This window comes from Anser anser (assembly GCF_964211835.1).
Source record: "Anser anser genome assembly, chromosome: 1".
Taxonomy (NCBI): domain Eukaryota; kingdom Metazoa; phylum Chordata; class Aves; order Anseriformes; family Anatidae; genus Anser; species Anser anser.
Window position 1 is genome coordinate 58,821,701 of NC_139720.1, and position 13,631 is coordinate 58,835,331.

Sequence of the window (13,631 nt, forward strand, 5' to 3'; positions counted from 1 at the left end):
AAGAGCATCTTCCCTACTAAGACACTCTTGGGAACCTAAGTGTACTACACATAGTATTCACTCACCTTCTTTTTCTTTCTTTTCCTGGTTTTCTTCTGCTGCAGTTTTATCTGCTCTGAAAAAAATTCTTGCACTACTTAATGAAAAATAAAGGAGTTCAAATTCCTAAGTAAAAAGATACAGAAGAGAAGTGTCAGTGTATCACAAGAAAGACTTTGTAGACAGATTAATATTCTTCAGAAGCATCAAAGGCAACTAGACTTCAGTATCTACATCACTTATGTGCTGTAGAAAATCTTCCTCCATTCATACCTTTTCCACATGCATTTTACAAAAAGCGTAAGTCAGCCAGAATCTCTAAAGAGTAATTTAAGCAAAGCAGCATTGATGCAATAAACCTGTGACTAATCCACTGGGGCTGGATGTGAGGTTTGTAGCCACAGTGAGAATTTGAAACAACTTGCACATGGAAAACTACGCAACCCAATAATTTAGATGACTGCGAGGTAGATCAGTTTCTAAACAAGGTTCAGTGATATACATGCTTGTGTCAGTCATGCAGGGCTTTCTCTATTCTAGCAACAGCTGTGCTTTTACAGAATGTAATCACCGACTATTTATAAACAAACATCTGCAGATTTGTCCCATAACCCCTTCAAATGAAAAGCAAAATGAGAGAGACAGGCTTTTATATCTCAGATAGAACCTGAACTACTACACTTGAAAATTTAAGTGTATCTTTCTCCTGTTTGACAGCTGGTATGCTGTCAAACTCAGTAATTCAGCGAATTAACACCCAAGCAACTCTGAGGGTTCACAGTGTTATGTTAAATTTCTTATAACTAAGATTTTACAAAAAAGTTTTTAGCTCCTATTTAAACATTTAGGTTTCGGTTGCATTCGATTTTTGTCTGTTAGACAAAGACTTCCAATCAAACAACTCAAATTCCTGACTCAGACAAATACCACAAATGCTTATGACATCCCTTCAGATAGTACACCTCAAGTCTGTTTTTATTTTTTTGTTTGTTTGTTTGTTTAGCATTGTTGCTCTAGACAATGCTTTATGTTGTTTGTTCTTGATAATCTCCTTCAGAAACCAGCTCCCTGAACTGTGCTGAACTCAACACATAACAGAACTAGACCCATGCTATACCTGTAAGCAAACTTCCAGTCGCTTGTGAGTAAGGTTCATAGTTTGTAGCAGTTTTTCATCTTGATTAATGGACTGCACATTCTGTTGCTTAGCTACTGCTCTTATTTCCTTCACATACTTCTCTCTAACAGACTGGAACCAGTGCAGGGAATCAAACTCCTGGTACTGATCCAAAAGCTTCAGAATGTAAGCCACACCTATAGTAATTAACAAACCATGTGCCAAGTCAACATGCAATTTATAAAACATTTTGTGAATGTTATTAATGGATCAGTTTAAACTGATAATTTCCATGCAATTAGAATTTAAATTGCAATTAACTTACATTTAAATCTAACAGAAAAAAGAATTGTAATAAAGAACAAGCTTCGATTTTTAAAAGCCTCATGACTTATCCAAAGACTTGCATGAATTCTCATCTGCTGAGACCTGCAGGCTTTGAAAGAAACCAGGGAGTACTGACATACGACAAAACTGGCTGCTGCCATAACCAATTATTCCATGCTTAAGAGATTCTGAACAAAATAGACCCCAAGTCCACTGTGCTGGAGCCAAGACAATCCAAATTTATATTATGGGAACACACACACAAAAGACAAACATTTCTTGCAAATAGCCATTACGTTGGCTTACCTAAATGTTAGTCAGCAAGCTGAAACTTACCCATGGCAAAACCATCATCAGTGAAAGCTGCTCCGCTTTTGTTCTTCTTATTCAACTTCTCCTTACAACTGATTGAATGCTCTACAAAATTGAGGGTCTGAAAGAATGAAAAAATTGTCTTGGAGTCATCAGCAGACATAAAAAAAAAAACAAACTACAAGATATTCACATGCTGTTAGATATAATTCTTTGCCACTATCTATACTAACTGTGTCTCCCATCATGAGGCATTTTTTTGGAAAAGCTTGTCCTTTTTCTAGCATTTCGAGGAAGAAAGTTAAGTTTTGGAAAACATTTGCATAAGTAAAAACATAAGGTACATCTGCTGTTCTTGTGAGACTATCACTTAGCAGACTGTTACTGATTAAAGGTAAACATGTACATAAATAAAGGATAATTAGAATAACCAGGATTCCTGGAAAGCTTAAAAATACCACTGTCTTAAAGCTACAGTGCATTATTTCACTTTATTTAGAAATGTATAAAAAGATTTAGTCAGTCTTACAACGATATTGAACAACAGATCCAGGTACTAACACTAAGTAATGGGTATTTGTCTGTATGCAGTAGCTACTCTAAGACATGTATATCTGAGTACATTAACAACTTCTCAAAAAACTATGAAACATTTTCAACTTAACTACACTGAAATGTATTTTATTTTCATCAAATGATGGCATTTTCTCGAAACTGTGTTAATCAGAAAAAATTCCACAAATTGTAATCAAAAAGTGCAGAGTGTTTGCCTTAGCCCTTTACTGTCTTTCACTTCTATCACCGTGACATACTCATCTTCTCAGTTTTATTAAATTCGTGGCATATATTTATCTGACATTCCAAAATTAGCTTCTAAAATGGTGTTCTGGTTTTGGCTCGGACAGTTAATTTTATTCATAGTAGCTGGTATAGGCTGGTGGTTTCAATTTAGGATGGAAATAATGTTGCTAACACACCACTGTTTTCACTGTTGCAGAGCAGTGCCTACACAGAGTCAAGGACTTTTCAGCTTCTGATGCTGCCCTGCCAACGAGGAGGCTGAGGGTGCATGAGAAGCTGGGAAGGGCCAGAGCCAAAACAGCTGACCCCAAATGCCCAAATACATGGAATGTCATGTTCCATAACACATGGCATCATGGTCAGCAACAGAAGCTGAGGGGAAAGAAGGAGGAGAGGGACACATCTGGAGTGATGGCGTTTGCCTTGCCAAGAAACTGTCACACATGATGAGCCCTGCTTTCCTGGAAGGAAACACCTGCCTGCTGATAGAAAGTAGCAAACGGATTCCTTGTTTGGTTTTGCTTGTGTGCACAGCTTTTGCTCTACCTACTGAACTGTCTTATGCTCTACCCAAGAGTTCTCACAATTTTACCTTTGCAATTCTCTCCCCACTCCCACTGTGGGGGGAGTGAAGGAGCAGCTGTGTGGTGCTGAGCTGTCTGCCAGGGTTAGACCACCCCAAATGGGATGTTATACCTACCATGCAATTAATCTGTTTAGACCATTTAGGCCTTCAGATAGAACTGAAAAGAAAAACAAGGCTTTGGACAACTACCAGCAGAACAGTTCTCAACACAGGTCTACTCATACTTAGGGAAGAAAGCATAACATGTTAATCAATAGCCATAAACAAAACATTGAAACAGAAACTTTGACTTTTTTTTTTTTAAAGTACTGGTACAAACAACGAATATACTAACCAGTGGGGGAACAATTATATAGAAGTTCCGCAAATGCATATTCTTTGGGCTGCGAAATTCAGGAGCAAATACATCCACAAGCATTTTAAAGTATTCCGTTCCTTCTGCAAAGTTACGTGTGAGGTCACTGAGGACAGAGTCCAACTGCCTGCAAAGGATAAGCAATGTGTTACCTGTTTTCTGCTAGAAGTTTCTTTACTTACTCATCTCTCCAAGTAAAAATGCTCTCTTCACCCTTGGCTACACCTAAAACCCAATATTCTGACCAGAGAGTCCAAGGTGACACCCTGCCTCTACAGCCACCTTGAATAATATAGTTTGCTTTAATTTCCTCAAAAGCGTTCTATAGAATACTCGTTTTTTTCTCTAAGGCCCTGAATATTAAAAAAAAGATGTCAGACAGGTGGTGAGAAACACTTGTTAGCCTTTAAATCACAAATATATTATCAAGAAACCAGATTCAGTAACAAGTCTCTTAGTACAAATGATACTTTATATTCATTTTTAAAACTGCTTATATTTTCTATGCTTTTAACACATTTTTGCATAAAATTACTTTAACACATGCACACACGCAAGCAACCAACAGTTGCATTTACAGCTTTAGAATTACAACTCTCTCATCCCAACCCTGCCCCAGACCTCAAAGCAGGATATTAGGGTACCTTGCTGCTTTCTGCGTTTCTTCTGAGAGTCCTTCTTCTTTCACCAGCTCTTCAAAATTAACAATGTCTTCCAGATCAGGAACAAACCTGAAAACTTACTGTTTGTTAGGATTATCTTCACGTGGTTATATTCAGTGAAGTATCTAACATAGTTTATAGTATATTTAATTTAGTCTTATGGGCTCAAACTACTTGTTTGAAGTCATATCTTATCTGCAATTCTATTCTCATCTGAGTCCTGTTAAATCCACTTCTAAATACACACAAAATTATTTATACTTCTTTTACTAGGCTACCATCTCCTTTCTCTAGCACTTGTCCTTGGTAACTATAAATTTATTAACATTTGCAAGAAAACCAACTATGCTGATACGTAAGAGTCACTAGATCTTAATGACCTTGTACAGAAATATTCTTCTTTACATACAGATAGATGATTGTATCAAGGAAGTGTTAATTTCAATTTTAAGCTCTTCAAGATTAGTCCTATTTTTCTTTTAATGCACCTTCTTGAAGTGATTAACATTAGGAACTACTTAATTATGAACTAATGACTTACATACACATTCCATTAATTCTTTTGCAGTGTATTTGCCTATAATTTGTTTGTGTTTTTGGTGTTTTAAGGCAACCATTGAGCAGATCTGAATGCAGGCAATATTTTTGATAATTCTACTTCAATGAAGGAATAAAAATGGACTTCTTAAATATTTAATCAAATTATATATTGTTTATGGCAGGTGGGTGAGAACCTTTTCAAGGGAGTATCACCACAAATAGGGAACAAAGGAATGAATAAGAGAAAACAGGAAAATCAAGTATTTGTGGAAGTACCTAATTGCACTACTACAGCAGTGAAGTCCACCAGATCTTATCATTCGGACATAACCCATAGCATTGCCTTTAAAAACAAGGGAAAAAACAGAAGGAATTTGTAACTATTTAAATATATATACATATATACACACACATATGCACACATTTCAGCATTCCTACAAGTTCTGAAACATGAATTAAAGTTTCCGTATGGTATTTCAGCTTTTAAAGCAGTTTCTCTGCAGAGTTGAAAAAGATAAAAGACATTACATTGAAAACTGATGTAAAAAGTCTGTCTAGATGAGTAAAACACAAGATCATCATCTAGCAACATTGAGCTCACTTGCATGATAGCCTAAGGGCCAAATAGTACAAAATCTTTCCTCCAGGCACATTGAGTTCCATTAAGTTCAGATCAGTCCTACACATCTAGAGTATCAATGGCTGAAAATACCGTCATAATTTCATGCATTACTCAAAGTTACTTCAGCTAAATATACAGCCTTTTCCTGAAAAATATGAAGAGTATTTTACTGGGAAATATACGCAATCTGGATAAAAGTAACTTCCATAAGGAAAAGGAGAACCTAAAAGGAACTGGGTTCTATGCAAGCTGTAGATACATTTTAGATTATGTCATGCAAGGCCCAGTCCTGTGCATTAGATACGAGTATTTATTTTCCCTGGGGTACAAGTGAAGCACTTTCCATCTGACTAGGTTTAGCCTGTGCTAAGAGTTCAGTTACAAGACTATGAAGACTCCTTCCATTTACTAACATTTATAAGATTGTCTTAGATAGCATTTCATACCGATTTGACTTATGAGTTGTCTGAACTGGTCAAGGTAGCTCTGGCCATCTGGGGTTATTCCAAGTTTTCTGATGCCTCTGTTGAATTTATCTGCTCTTTCAAATGGATACTACAAAAAAAAAAAATACAGTAATTTGTAAAAAAAAAAAACTGCCTAGCCTTAAAAAGTCTATTTTTTCATCATGTCAATACTATTCTATTTGCAGTGTATCCCTACCTCAGTGACAGCTTCAGCATTTTATTTTAAATTATACACCTGCCTGTTTCTATTAGTTTGTAAAAATCATTTGACAAGTCACTTCTGCAAACTGAAAAATGAAATAGAAATGTTACAGTGAACAAGAAAGTATTCCTACAAGAAAAAAAACACTTGACATGCAAAGAAGCTGATAGCATATTTTACTGAAATACATTGCATGTTACATTTTTGAGAAACCAATTTTCCGGCATAGGAAATCAGACCCTAGTCCTCAAAACCTGACTGACTTGAATAAATGTCATATGTCCATATCATTTTGGATTCTATCTGTAAAATCTTATTATTCAAAGCTGACAGTAACTGTTAAGCATGATTTGAACCTGAAGTTTAGAGCCTCTAATGGATCACAAATGCAGCAAATTATTGTTTTCAGGTCACTGACAGAATAATTTTAACCGACTCCATAACATCAAAGAAAATATTCACAGAGGAAACAGAACGAAGCCAAGCCATCCTGAGCAAGGAAATTCAAAGCATTCTATTGTGCTAGGACAAGAGCTTTCAGTTTGCCTGGAACTATATGTTTAAATAACAGAAAAGTTGTGCATAGTCCAGTCCGCCTTTAGTCATGTGAAAGAAGTGCTTCTTTCAGACAGGTTACTCTCAATCCTTCAAAAATTACTATACCTTGTGATCATTTTGATCCTTGACTTCCCTGAAGAATCTGATGTCCTTGATAAGTCTGGATTTGATATGTTCATCATACATAAACTGACTAAAAATATAAAATTTTTTCCTCAAAAACTGGTAAGTGAAGTTGACCTAGAAAAAAAAAAAGTAAAATCAAGAAAGTTGGCAGAGTAACATACACCTCTAGTGACCCCTGTTCTGTAGCTTCCAATACAACTTGTATTTATAATAACGTAACTTTGAAAAAAGGAAATCTATTTCTCAGTTTATTTCGTTTTGTTATTCTCAACTTATCTATTTCACTGCTTTAAAGAATAAAGAAAAACCCTTCTCCGGGAAGACCTACTGTCTTCCAGGAAGGGCAGAGGGATCAAGGAACAGATTAGCTATTTCAATTCGATGACCTGCCCCACACAGCCATTATTTTGTGTCTGGAATATCCTGTAACTGTCCTTTTGAAACAATAGAAGTATTTTGAGTTGAAAAGGGCATCAGACATGCTCGACTTCCTCATTCTTCAAGTAATGGAATCTGCATAATGTCCCAACATACCTTTTCATTTTCTCAAAATTTTCTAAAATACTCTCCCATAAGACAGAAGTACACTTCCACCCTACGTATCTCATTTACTTCTCCTGTTTGCATAAAAAGCTTTAATGACGACCGGACATGAATAAAGCAGCAAAATCCACATCACTTGGAAATAAAGCAAGTAATAAGACAACTTTCTGAGTAACCAAAACCCCCATGATTAACTATTCCACTAACAAAATCATTCTCAGAAGAATAGTGCAAGGAAAGTTATTTCTCATAGTAAAAGGAAGCATGAAAACCTTATTCTCCTCATCACTTGTGCATCTGGTGCCATGCTCAAGGATTTGGCTTCAGTGATCATGGATCTACCTTTGAGAAACCATGTCTGTTGAGAGCTGATGGGATTCACTTGTCCATGAGGAGCAAGAAGAGTTTTCTTGCCAACAAGCTGGCCCAACTTCTAAGAGAGCTTTAAACTGAGCTTAGGAGGAGAAGTAGATAGTAAACAGCCTGACAGAAGTGCATCTATATCAATGCACACAGCGTGGGTAACAAATGAGGGGAGTTAGAAGTCAGAGCAGTTAAAAAGCTATGATCTAATTGTTATCACTGAAACTTGGTGGGACAAATCAGACAATTAAAGCGCTGCAATCCACGGCTATAAACTGTTCAGAAGGGACAGGCAAGGAAGGAGAGGCAGAGGGATCGTCTTCTATGTAACAAAAATCAAACGAACCAAAAAAAAAAAAGATTGCAGAGAGCTGTCTGAGAAACAGTGATGAACAGGTAAAGAACTTGTAGGTGAAAATTAGAGGCCAAGTCAAAGGAAACTTCACGGGTGGTGTTCACTACAGGCCACCCAGTCAAGGGGATGATGTTGATAAAGCTTTCTTTCTTCAACTACAGGAAGCAACACACTCACAGGCTCTGATCCTTTTAGAGGACTACAATCATCTTGACGACTGCTGGAAAAGCAGCACAGCAAGCTATAAACTGTCCCTGAGACTCTTGGAGCACGTCCAGGATAGTTTCTTAATCCAGGTGATAAGATAGCCCAACCAGAAGAAAAGCATCTCTGGACCCACTGCTTACCAACACCAATGAGCTAATTAGAAAGGTCAAGATTTGCTGTAGGCTGGGCTTGCAGTGATCATGCCCTGGTGGAATTTAGGATCCAGAGGGATACAGGCCAGGCAAAGAGTAAAGTCAAGACCCTGAATTTTAGGAATACAAACTTTCAGTTCAAGGAATTAGTGGATGGGATCCACTGGGAAACTGCCCTCAGGGATAGAGGAGCAGAACAGAGCTGGCAGATGTTTAAAGACATTTTTCTTAGAGCACAAGAGCTCTCAATTCCCATGTGGAATTCCCGTCAGGCAAGATAGGCCAGAGACCAGCATAGCTGAGTAAGGTCAAACTAAAGTGTAAGAAGGAAGTGCACAGCTCCCTCAGCCTGGAAGGAAAAGGCTCTGGAAAGACCTTATTGTGACCTTTCAACATATAAAGAGAGCTTTTAAGAAAGATGGAGAAAGACTTTTTTTTTTTTTTTTTGATCAGAGTGGTTTTAAATTGAAAGAGGGTAGATTTACATTGGGTATCAGAAAGAATTTATTTATTTTTAAAACAGCGAGTCTGGTGAGACACTGGAACAGGTTGTCCGGAGAAATTGTGGATACCCCATCTCTGGAAGTGTTCAAGGTCAGGTTGGATGGGCTATGAACAGTCTGATCTAGTGAAAGATGTCCACATCCATGGCAGGGGCAAACTGGACTAGATTATTTTTAATGGTATCTTCTAATACAAACCATTTTATGATTCTATTATTTCCATTTTTAAAATTACTTGAGAGTGAGAAAGTGAGTTCAATATTCAGCAAGTCCTCCCCCCACCTTCTTTTTTTTTTTTTTTTTAAACGTAGCCAGAAGAGAGATAAAAATAAAGCAGCAAAGAGGTGGAAAGAAGTTGAGCAGAAGATTTGAAATCACCAACCTGAAAAGAAACTAAACTGAACTTTGGCACTGTATCCAAATCTGAAGACCACAATGATAAACTCCCGCTGTAGTAAGCAAGCTGTGGGAAGTGCCCTCATTTAACACCTAAAGAGGTGAATGCCTTCTACCAGTTAAAGTGAGCATCTACACTACAGATATCTAGCAAATTGTCATAGATCTGCAGCTTTACTTCAAACACTCAAAAGCTGATATTTAAGCTTAATGATTATAAGATCAACTTAAAATTAACATTTCATGTCTACTAGATTTAAGTACAGTGATAGTATCTGCCTATTAAGTATCAATAAGCAGCAACTTAGGAATCAAAATATTCTGTTAGTTTATTAGTTTATTTTCATGTTTATTGAAGGTCACAATCCCACCAGAACATCAGTATCTTATTAGATGTGTTTACAGATCTCTTCATCAACTTTTATGTAACAACCAGAAGTGACATAACTCCCAAGAGATTTTACAATAGGGATTTGTATTGTCCAAGAACTGATTTGTCTTATTAATACACAAAAACCATTATTTTCATATTACTAGAACTGCACAACCAAATAAGCCACTGGGAGATGCAGGAGCTTGGAGCATTACTCATGCCCTTAAGCAGTACACTTTTGCGCGCTATTAAGAAGGGGAATTCAGGAAAAGAATAATCCAACAAATATGCAAAATGTACTCACTGTTGTGTTCATGATTCCTGTTCCATGAGTTCGAATTGAATTAGCAATGTGTCGAATATTGATAGTGTTCAAGTGTTTGTTATTACTAGTTCTTTCAATGAAGATCTGGAATACGCAGAGAGGAAAAAATGTTATTTACCCAAAATTAACTCTGTGATAAATTACCAATCTAGGTAGTCCACACTCTGTTTCTGAGAACAAGCTAATAAGTGGTGATTAGGGAAAGAAAAAAAGAAAATAAAGCACGCATACAATGAACTTTATCTAGTATGCTCCACCAGTTTCTGGAATGTTGTGGTTCAACAACTCCAAGGCAGATGCTTCACCTGAATCATCATATTTATTGAGGCTATCCTCCAATGATTAGTCTAAACTCTTCTAGCACTGTTTGTACTTTTGGCCCTATTGTATATCACGGCAATGAGTTTCACTACCAAATTATGCGATATAAGACAAAGTACTTTTCTGTCAGAAAGTTGATAATTTTTAAGAAGGGGCCCTCATTCTTGCATTGAGAGAAACCACAAAGTCATTCCCTGTACATATTTTCCATATCATTCACTGTTTCAGAACTCCAATAACCCATCCTTTTTTCAAATATAAAAAAGATCAAAAATCAAAAATATCATTTTTTTCAAGCTGAAGAATCATTTATTTAACACATCCTTATATAGCAACCAATCATCTCTGCTGCTTTCTCCTAGCTTCACTGGAATTTTTGAGTTTAAGTGATCCTACTGGCACACAATACTCAAAACGTGCTTATAGAACATTTTCCAAGACGTATCTACAGTATCCCCAAAGATCTTCTAGAGCAGCAGTAGCTACTTGACAGTTTGTCATTGCGTATGTTCAGCTTGGGTTACTATCTTGTATGTGTAATCTGTGCTTCCCTTCAGACTGGACCAATCCATAAAAAACGTACAGAATATATCTTACCTGATTATTCAGATTGTAAAGGTAGCGAGACACAAACACATGAATATTTCTCATGATTTCCAAAACATCCAGACCCTGAAACAACATTTTATATTGAGAATTTTTATCATAATAATTCTCAGGAACCACTGACATGCCTAACCACTAAGACATGAAAATATTATTTGTGCATTTCTGTTACTTCAAAGCATTTTAGGAAACAATGTTTTCCCTTTTCAAAATGAAGACTCTGCACAATTTTTAAATGTGAGTTCAGCTCACATTTTACATTTACACTTCTGCCTGGTTTTGCTTCCAACTTCCCTTGAAAGCAAGGAATCCACAGGTCTATTCCACATACCCAAATTTAAAAAACAGATAAATTGATGCATCCTCAGATTTGAGAAGACAACTGTTGAGGCTTCTATAGACACACAAATTTCTATCGAGACTTAAGCAGCTAGCTACTTTTTGATGTCACTTTGCCCAATATGTCTAGAAGACTGAATTTTTTATTTACAATATCAGTTTGAAATTTGTTTTGCTTGATAATCCCTTGAACAAGCCCCTTTAGTATCACTGTGCACAGAGAGGATCCTGTTTAATCTATACACTTTATTTCCAAAGATTGTACCAGGACTTTGTGGGGGGTAGGGTGCACACGTGTGTGCATGTGCATTTTTGTTTTGAAGCTTATACTAGAATGAATGCTAGGAAACCAATGTTGTCAAATGATGTAAGTCTTTACAACAATGTAATGGCCAAACATTATTGGTGATAGAAAGCCAAACCCAGAAACAGAAACTATAATCCACAGCGCTTTTGTACCAAGAAGTAGCTGGAGTTCTTAGTTCAATGCTGTCTTCCAACTTCGGAAGGAACAGCCACCATGAACGTTAGAAAAAGAGGCTGTATCTCTAAGAGCTTTCACCAGTGTGCTAACCCAAATGACGAAGCTAACAGTCTAAAACATCCAAGATACTCGAATGAAAGTCTTCAGAAACATGAGTTGCATTTATTTTACTTCAGAAACATGAGTTGCATTTGTTTTACATCCACCCTATAAACAGTGAATGCCTTTACCATTAACTTGATGAAACTGTAACTTTACTATGTAACCTTAGTTCAAAGTTTCTCTGAGTCATGCTACTATTAAGCTAAGCAGGGATCTCCTGAAGTCCTTGATAGCCACCTTATGAAACAGTTTCACTTGATCGTCACTAACAAGAACTTGTGAGAAGCGAGCAATAAAAACAGGGAAGAGACCCGCAAGTCACAGATCTTTCTACACTTAACGATTGTCATATTGTAGATGTATTATTTGTCAAAGTGTTGATATTGGAATTTTAAGAAAGTGTTCTGACTTTGTACATCTGACTTAATTTTAGTAAGTATGATGTTAAAAATAAATGATATCCTTTAGACCAACATGAACTTAACTGGCAGCAGTGTTAAGCATCTCCAAAGACAGATCCTGTTTCAGAAGCCATCCAGAAATTATTTTTCCCCAAACTCTTTTCTGTTCTCAGGGACTTTAATTCCATTGTCTCAGTCCTTTGAATAGCTAGCAAATATGATAGCATAACAGAACAAGTGATACTCATCCAATGGATACTGTACCTGTTCCAGAGTCTGACTGGGAAGATGTGCTTCAGTCATACTTAAACCATAGCGCTGAGTTGCTAGGTTTCTCATCTCACTATAGGTAGCCCAGTCATGTAAAGCCACAGTTGTTAAGTTGTAGAAGGTCTTGTCCAAATAGTGAGTTACATAAGCTGTAAACACATAAAAGGATGAACTAAAATAATCATTCCAGTTTAGTTAGGGAAGTGTGCTTTACTATATCATTTTACTTCTTTCCAAAGTGTAAGACAGATGAAAGTAATGGGATAAAGAAAGTGCATAAGAACTCACCTTTTATGTCAATGAATCGGTTGAAAAAACGTATCGGGTTGAGAAAGAAGAAGTGAGCTAGATCCTTCATACCAACTCTGAAGGGATTTCTGTCATCCAGTTTTAGGTGCGTATGAACTGACAACCGCAGGTCCTTTTCTATCTCTTTACATAATTTGTCCAGCAAATGCTATTCAGAGAGATTAAAAATAAAATCATATTCAGTGCCTACTTACAGAGCTCTGTTAACAGAACTAACATCTATTTTCAAATATGTTCTCTGACCTTTCTTCTCATCTCAAGAAGAACGATTTAGGGCTATCTACCTAGATAAGACCTCGTTCAGCAACTCTCCACAAAATACGTAATATTTGTTTTTGAACTAGTCAAAAAGAGTTGTTCAAAGGTTAAAACCTAAGACTTGGGAAATCTGAATTCACATTTTTCTCTCTGCCAAACATTACTTATAATTCTAGATAGTGAGTCACAAAAGAGGCCATCTACATTTACAGAGCCTCTGCTACTAAAAGCCATGCATATACACTAAAAGAAGCTGATTTGACAAAATGCACTTCTGTATGCCGTACTATGTTCCTAGCCAACACTGATACCATGGATAACATCCTAAATATTCAAGATAGTAAGTAATAATTTTCTTATTTATTGAAATACTTCACACCACCTCAAGGTTGCTAAGCTATTTTTATACATCATGTCAGGTCTGCTACAGTAGATACTGGCCTAAAACATTCTCCATAGCATTGCCTTTCTCTTCCATTTGAAATAAATTACCTCATTGAGCACTTCCATGATTTCTTTATCATAGCATTCCAGAAGCACCTCATAAGATTCCAAGTGCCTTGCATGCATCATAGCAGGTACACAGTCCCTCAGTGCACTGAACATATAC

General features: G+C 36.6%; 1 protein-coding gene across 2 annotated transcripts in view; it reads right to left on the bottom strand.

The window, feature by feature from the left end:
- WASHC4 (WASH complex subunit 4) overlaps positions 1 to 13,631 on the bottom strand; it is a 43,037-nt gene that overhangs the window by 4,594 nt on the left and 24,812 nt on the right. For both annotated transcript variants that reach the window (XM_083820083.1, XM_083820084.1), the window contains exons 20-32: positions 13,514 to 13,630; positions 12,743 to 12,911; positions 12,449 to 12,603; positions 10,850 to 10,924; positions 9,911 to 10,015; positions 6,694 to 6,828; positions 5,808 to 5,916; positions 5,016 to 5,082; positions 4,182 to 4,268; positions 3,517 to 3,664; positions 1,820 to 1,916; positions 1,157 to 1,353; positions 66 to 165 (exon numbers count right to left, since the gene is read on the bottom strand). In XM_083820083.1, the coding sequence (XP_083676209.1) occupies positions 66 to 165; positions 1,157 to 1,353; positions 1,820 to 1,916; positions 3,517 to 3,664; positions 4,182 to 4,268; positions 5,016 to 5,082; positions 5,808 to 5,916; positions 6,694 to 6,828; positions 9,911 to 10,015; positions 10,850 to 10,924; positions 12,449 to 12,603; positions 12,743 to 12,911; positions 13,514 to 13,630 (1,561 nt within the window). The remainder of the gene's footprint in view (positions 1 to 65; positions 166 to 1,156; positions 1,354 to 1,819; positions 1,917 to 3,516; positions 3,665 to 4,181; positions 4,269 to 5,015; positions 5,083 to 5,807; positions 5,917 to 6,693; positions 6,829 to 9,910; positions 10,016 to 10,849; positions 10,925 to 12,448; positions 12,604 to 12,742; positions 12,912 to 13,513; position 13,631) is intronic.